General features: G+C 45.1%; 1 protein-coding gene across 1 annotated transcript; it reads right to left on the bottom strand.

The window, feature by feature from the left end:
• Positions 1-1,344: 1,344 nt before the first annotated feature.
• Positions 1,345-6,670, bottom strand: LOC308091043 (uncharacterized protein). The gene is made up of 2 exons (XM_080436341.1): positions 6,534-6,670; positions 1,345-4,217 (listed from the first exon to the last, which is right to left on the bottom strand). Exon 2 carries the CDS (start codon positions 4,186-4,188, stop codon positions 2,164-2,166), a length of 2,025 nt encoding a protein of 674 aa, XP_080292467.1. The 5' UTR covers positions 4,189-4,217; positions 6,534-6,670; the 3' UTR covers positions 1,345-2,163.
• Between the last annotated feature and the right edge of the window lie 341 nt (positions 6,671-7,011).

Raw genomic sequence — 7,011 nt, 5'->3', positions numbered from 1 at the left:
CTACAGCAAAAACCTGAGTGTTCATGTCTTTTTAAATTGAAATCAGGGATTTTGCTGTGGAATGTACAACATACAGTAGCACTCTCCAAAAAGGCATTAAAAACCTTAACTTTAATAAAATAATTGCTTTTATTTTTTCTCTTATAGCAAAACTAGTAATCATCATGCTGTTATTTACACATTGCACAGGCATATTTATTTCACACTGTACATGTTACAATGCTAAAGGTGACATCAACAACAACACTCTCCTTTTACAAGACAGGGCGGCTTCACTGCAGACACAGTGGCCTTCTTCCTTTTATTTTTTTTGTATTTTTTATGTTCACAGTTTAGTCAGAGAAACGGCCATCTTGGTTTCTCCACACTGTTTTATTTTTTCTGTTTTTTTTTCTTTTTTTGTTCATTTTTTAGATGCAAGTAGAAAGACGTGCATTTAACGTTTTAAGCGCAATCGCTGACTCCCCAGGCCTGAAGCTTCTCAATGAATGTCTTTTGAAAATGAACTAAAATGTTTCTCATCTCTTGGTTGATATCTGTTTTAAACCCTTCCGAAGGCGGCAGAACAGATAGGTGCAACTTCAAGTATCTTTTGTTTAAACAAAGGAAAAGAAGAAATATTATAAGTGAAAAGCAAGGCTGATGATGAGATGAGATTGGAACAATGTGTGCAAAAAGTGATTGAATGGAGATTTTGTTCAATCAAAAATGAAGCTGACCTACATTAAAAAGGACCTCTTGCTGGTCAAGGTTGCTTTGATGCATGCAATTTAACTCTGGGAGTGTAAAAGATTATATCCATTTTACACTCCCAGAATTAGATTAACACTGAGGATTTTTACTGTGTGATAGCAAAGCACAGTTGTTTCTACCCGAGAATGATTAAACCCATATAGTCTCTCATGTTGGAAGTGTTTGATGCCAGTTTGTGCTTTTGGACTCCACAGGGTCTCTCTACTGGTTGGGGAAAGCTTACAATAAGAACAATGGTGCTTGTAAGGTGACCTTTTAAATACTTACATTTGAAAGAAAGATTTCACGTTTGCATTTGACCCCTTTCGTCTCAGTTCATTAAGGAATAAGAAAGGCAGTAAAGCAGATGATAAACACTTTTGGACAGTATAATTTGTCAGTTTTGCCTCACTGCTGTGTTTTTCACCAAAGTCACTGTCATACAATGGAATTCATATTATGACTTACAGAAAAGATAGCAAGTTGTGCTGTAAACATGGGTCTCTTGCACGTTTGACTGTCAATGTGTCCAAATGTGAATGCATGTGTTAGTTTGCGTGTGCATGCATGCATGTGCTGTGTTTGTGAGCATGCGCTGTGTGTGTGTGTGTGTGTGTGTGTGTGTGTGTGTGTGTGTGTGTGTGTGTGTGTGTGTGTGTGTGTGTGTGTGTGTGTGTGTGTGTGTGTGTGTGTGTGTGTGTGAGAAAGAGAGAGAGAGAGAGAGAGAGAGACATTGCATGTTCTTTTTTAGAAAACTCTGAAATATGCAAGAGCATCAGAGATTGACCTGAATGGAGGCAGACATACACCATGGTATGTTCTGTTTCAAAATGTAAACTGAGCAAGAGGCTGAACATGGTTACAGGGATTAACTTAAGCCTAATTTAAACTCTGTAGTATGACTGTGTCGCTTTACCTTAAATAACTGATTTTCAAGCTAACAACGTTGCTAACTTGAAAATGTGTTCTTGTCGGCAAGCGACAGTCATGCAATGGAGTATAACTTAAGCTTTAAAGTGAATCCCTCCCCTCTTCTCATCCTCTCCCTGTCCAGAAATCAACAAAAACTACAGTAAAATAAAATAAACCCAGACAAAGTAAGAACAACTATTTCCTTCTTAACACTTGCATTTCCACCACACTCAAAACACCATCCTCTACTCTAAACCCTGATTTATACTTAGTTGTGTGTCAGTGTCACGTGCCAAAAACATTCTGAAGCCTTCAGTTCACAATGCATCACGATGCTTTGTGAGCTTGTGGGCATTTTGGACATTTTCGTGGCAGACACTGGTGCGCAACTAAGTGTGTCCACTAAACATTCTGCTATCTCTTTTCTTTTCCATCCTCTTCTCCAGCTACCTCTCTTTGTTCCCCGCATCTGTTTGGTCCCTCTGCTCTGACAAATGTCTCCCCAAAAAGTTATCTTTATTAATACATTCTACGTTTCATGTAGATCCTCTCAATAAAGTTCTCCAGTTCCTCCTCGCTGTCCAGCTGGGGCACCAGTCCGTCTTCCTCATAATCATTTCCCGTCGTTGTCACTTGTTGGTAGTAGTAAGGAGGACGTCGCCCCCTCCTGGGCGGAGACATGGGGTTGGGAGGAGGTAGGGGTTCGTATGTCCGTGGGTGGGGAAGGATATAGTTAGAGATATAAGGGGTGACAGGCAGGCGTGGTACTGCCTGCTGCCTCCAGCCCTGCCCACGGCCCTTACCCCCAGCCCTGTGCCTGCGCCTTGGGGGCTGGAGGTCAAGGTCCTGGGGGCCAAATGATTGGTCCCTGAGGGGGAGAGGCTTGCCATAGTACTGTGCTTTCGGATAAGGGAAGTAGACCGGGTAGTAGGCTCGATATGGCTTCTGGTAGTACGGATAGGAGGGGAAGGCTAAAAACTGTTTCTGGGGTTTGTACCAGTAGTCGCGCTGCTTCTGAGGCTTATACCAATAGTCCTGCTTGTATGACTTCACGTTATCCTTTTGCCATTGCTTGTTAGAATTGTAAGCATAAGGGGCCTTCTTGGGGTTGTTGGAGGCTGTGTAGTGGTAGATGGGCGGAGCGGCTAGGGGCAGGGGCAGGGGCACCAGGGGTCGGAAGCGCGGCGCGACGGGATTGCTGCTAGGCGGCTGCAGCTGCTGCTGTCGCTGCAACTCTTTCCTCTTCTTCTTCTTCTCCTCGACGTCGCTTATAATCTCAATCACGTCGTCGGCGGGCAGGTGCAGCTTGCTGCTGACCTCGATCAGCCTGTCGATCATCTGTTGGTCCATGTCGTCATCGGTGACCACCTCCTCGGAGCGCTTGTCCTCGGCCGTGTTGCTGGCGGCCGAGCCCCCGCTGCTCTTCTGCCGGGGTTTCATGTACGCCTGCTGCTTCTGCTTCCTGCCCATGTACTGCAGCAGCATGTCCGACGCGATGTCTGCCAGACGCTGCTCCTCCTCCCTCGCACGCTCCGCCTCCTCCTGCTGCCGGAGCACCTCCTGCTTCTCGGCGCGAGCTCGCGCCTCCTCGTCCAGACGGGAGAGACTTTCCTCCTCCTCCTCCACCTCTTCCACCTCCTCCTCCACCATCTCGCCCCCGCCCTCGTTCTCGAAGTCGTCCATGAAGTTCCCGCCCTGTGCAGGCCGGTTGCTCCCCTGCTCCCCCTGCCAGTGGAGTTTCTTGCCCGCGCGAGCGAGCTGGGTGTTGTACGCCTTGTAGCCCTTCAGAGGAGGCAGGATCTCGTTGTCTTGAAGACCCAAGTCAATATTTTGGAAGTAGCCTCGTATTTTGCGTTGCAGAGAGAGGTTCCCCGCTTCCTGTGAGAGGGAGCCGGCTCTGCCCTTTTCTAGAAGCCTCACTAAAATGCTTCCCCCCATCTCCTCTTGTTTAGCTCTTTCCTCACTAACCCTGTTGGCCAGGGCTCTCCTGTACTCTACCAACCTCTCTGGACCCTCTTCTGATGAATTATTTCTCTCCCGTAAGTCATCACCCTGGGCAGCTACTAAATACCCTACCACTAGCTCTTCCATCCCCCTCTGAACCCCTCCCCTCTCCCCTTGTGAAGCAGGTCTCTCTCCCTCCTCCTTCCGCATTCTCCTTATCTCACCAGACTCTGAGCTTTCTACAGGGAGCGTCTCCTCGCTCTGTCCCGCTTCCCTGGCTCCCTTCCCAATGTCCTGAATGTCCCCTGGGTGGTCCAGGGCCTCTAGTAGAACGGCCAGCATTTCGGCAGGGTCCGTTTGGCTGTCTGACAGTGGTCTATCTTGACCCTGTGCCTGGTCGCCTTCGGCGGTGCCGACGGTGAGAGCCGGGGATTGGAGGGCGTCCTCTTTGCGGTGTGTCCGGGTGCGCCCTTCCGCCCCTCCTCCCTCCCCTCTGTCACCCCACGCAGGGGCGGTGCCAGCCAGCTGTGGAGTGACAATGAGCAGGACCAATAGGAGGAGGCGGGCTGTGGAAGGGATGTGACGACAGGTCATGACCATGCAGAACTGGCAGGAGGGAGGTTAAGCACCTGGAAAAGAAGGGTGGGGGGGGGGGGGGTTGGAGAGGGGGGAAATATGAGAAACCAATGACATTACAATGCACATGGTTTCTGTTGAGAATGCTGTGGTCAGATATATACATCCATTTTTTGAATTGCGTATGAGATCACCAGAACGGGTTTGATTGATTTTTTTAGCCATGTATTCACAGTATTTCTGTGATATAGCTCAAGCAAATTACACAAAGGAAAATAGCCTTTACCAAGAATAGGCTACCACCATATCAAATCCGGGCAAAAATTCATTCATATCTTGCAGCATTTCTTTGAATTGGGCTAGAGAATGATTTTTCCCCTTGGTTGATTAAGCAGTCCTGAGAACACATTTAAATGTTGCCTTTCTTGCATGACAGCAAGGTATCAGGACATTGTCCTCAATGCAGATATAATAGGCAGGGTATAGTAGCCTATAGTCTACCAGGTCGTTAATTTCCATACATGGATGGTGGAAGAAAATTATATATAGGCTTTAGTTTTTTGTTTTCTTCATTTTTGCTAAATGCCACTATAGCCTGAACATAATGTGGCACCTTTTTCCATTTCTCTGTCGCGTGCGTATCGAGCCATATTGTCCTTGCGCAGATTAATTTGATACTAGGAAAAGCTTTTAAATCAGGGGTCTTCAACAGGGGGTACGCGGCCCCTAGGGGGTCCTCAGAGTTACTACAGGGGGAACGCCAAATCTTTGTGTTATTGGATTTTAGTTTTTTTTTACATTAACCACTTAACCCTATTATCCCTATTCTGAAGAGAACTTAAGCCAAAAATAGCAGATCTACAAGCTCACAACGCCTGCAAGGCGTGAGATCGGCTATTTTTGGCAAAGAGGTTTGATGTTGGTATATGAAATCTATGAAAATACAAATTTATACAGCATGTAGCGGGGGTCCCTGCTTCATCTCTCTTTCAGCTAGGGGGTCCTTGGGCTGAAAAACGTTGAAGACCCCTGTTTTAAATGGTAAATTAATTTGCCACAAAAGTCGATTCATCGGGGTTTAACGAATAAGCCCACATTAAATGAGTAAAATGCGTTGATGAATCAGCGCAGCACTTTGGGTTAAAAATGAGCAGCATTCGGAAAATATCTCACCTCTGCCTCCAAACGAAAACGCATTCGACTGATGCCATCACAGCTGCCATTATTACCAATATCATCCAAAAGTGCACTTTATGGCTATTGGAAATAAACGAGTCATCATCATGTGTTTTTCTGGTTGCCTATTCCGTGCGCCATGCGACCGCAGAAGTCTGATATTGAGACGGCAGAAGTCATGCGTAAAAGCAGCGGGCGGACCCTGGGGTCAGCGAACCGTCCGTTCCCCCCGAGAAAAAAAAAAGAAAATTCAGAAAAAACGAATTAAATCATAATCGAAAACCATTTAGTTTCCCAAAGGGACAAAGCCTCGCATGTGGCATCAGAACTGAGAGACGTTTCTTTGTGCTTCAGAAGTGATAGTGAACAGTGGTGGAATGCAGCCAGGCGCACAATAGATAGACCATCCCATCTTACTATTTATCATACATTTGTTTTTTTTTCCTAAACCCAGATTTGCAAGGTTAGAAACGAATAAAATTACATTTGTTTGATAATTATGACATAATGGGGAATATGGGGATATTTGTATTTGCATATTTCATTGAGCGCTAAAATAATTGAGGCATAATATTATGTTTTGAAAAGAAATCTACCCATCATTTGCTGCATTCTCATTTCATTTCTGTGCACTTAACAGATAAGAGCGGCAGGTGCACATTAGTGGTAATTATTTGCGCATTCAGTAGGCTAGCTATTCTTCCGCATTATATCATTATGGATATATAATAGGATATTGCAATAATACATACAGGGAGCCCTCAGAAGAGTTTTAATAAAGCCTTTTATTTAATTCAAATAATGGTGCAATGAAATTCATTGGTGACTCACTGTGCAACAGTCTTCGATAAGCCAGATAGGCTACTCGGTCTTAAAGTTGCACATTTATTTACCTTCAAACAACAACCACAAAATACATGATCATTTATCTGTATAATTAACTGTCATCTAACATATAGCCTGTTACTTCTTGGAAAATAAGTTTAAAAAAAGAAAGAAAAAAGAAAGAAAAGAAAAAGGCAAATCACAAGCGTCGAATATTCCTCCATGCCTCCCTCTCCCCCCAATTCCAGACAAAAGAAGGTGAATAATTATAAAAGATTTATCTAAATAAATAGGCTATAGTCCAAAGTGACAAAGAAGACGGATTGGCTGTGGTGCTGCTGCATGCTGTATAGAGTCCTCACACTTACCTGGAATCCCACGCGGGGAAAGTGGTGAAACTCACAACGCGCGTTTAAGCCAAGGTTTGTTTCATTAACAGTGCCTGTAGAAAGAAAAAAATGTCTGTCTAATATAATCCCCTGTCTGTGAGAGACGTGAAAATGAAACGATCTATAGGTGAGCTGCTTTATTTGAATAGGTAGGGGTATTTATATGGAAGCAGGAGTATGCTGAAAAATATTCATTCAGAGAAATGTTTTCAGTACCGCGGTCAGCGCAACTTTATTGTATTATACCCCCCCCCCCCCCCTGGACCACGTGACCCCCCCCCCCCAGCCTGCAGCGTGCGCTGACGTCACGTCCATTGATAAGAGCGTTTCGTGTCGAGATGCTGCTCGGAGTCTCTCTCTCTCTACGCTGTGGCCCCGGCCTGATGAATGAGCGGAAATGGCATGAATGAAATAGCACTTTTCTTCAATGAAAAGAGAAAATTGTAGAGATAGAGCC

This window comes from Gymnoscopelus braueri, assembly GCF_963280865.1.
Source record: "Gymnoscopelus braueri genome assembly, chromosome: 8".
Taxonomy (NCBI): Eukaryota; Metazoa; Chordata; class Actinopteri; order Myctophiformes; family Myctophidae; genus Gymnoscopelus; species Gymnoscopelus braueri.
The sequence above is the reverse complement of the archived record's forward strand: the minus strand, read 5'-3'. Positions and strand labels throughout refer to the sequence as shown.

Excerpts from the sequence above, each read along its gene's own strand:
- LOC308091043 (XM_080436341.1), bottom strand. The coding sequence starts at position 4,188 with ATGGTCATGACCTGTCGTCACATCCCTTCCACAGCCCGCCTCCTCCTA.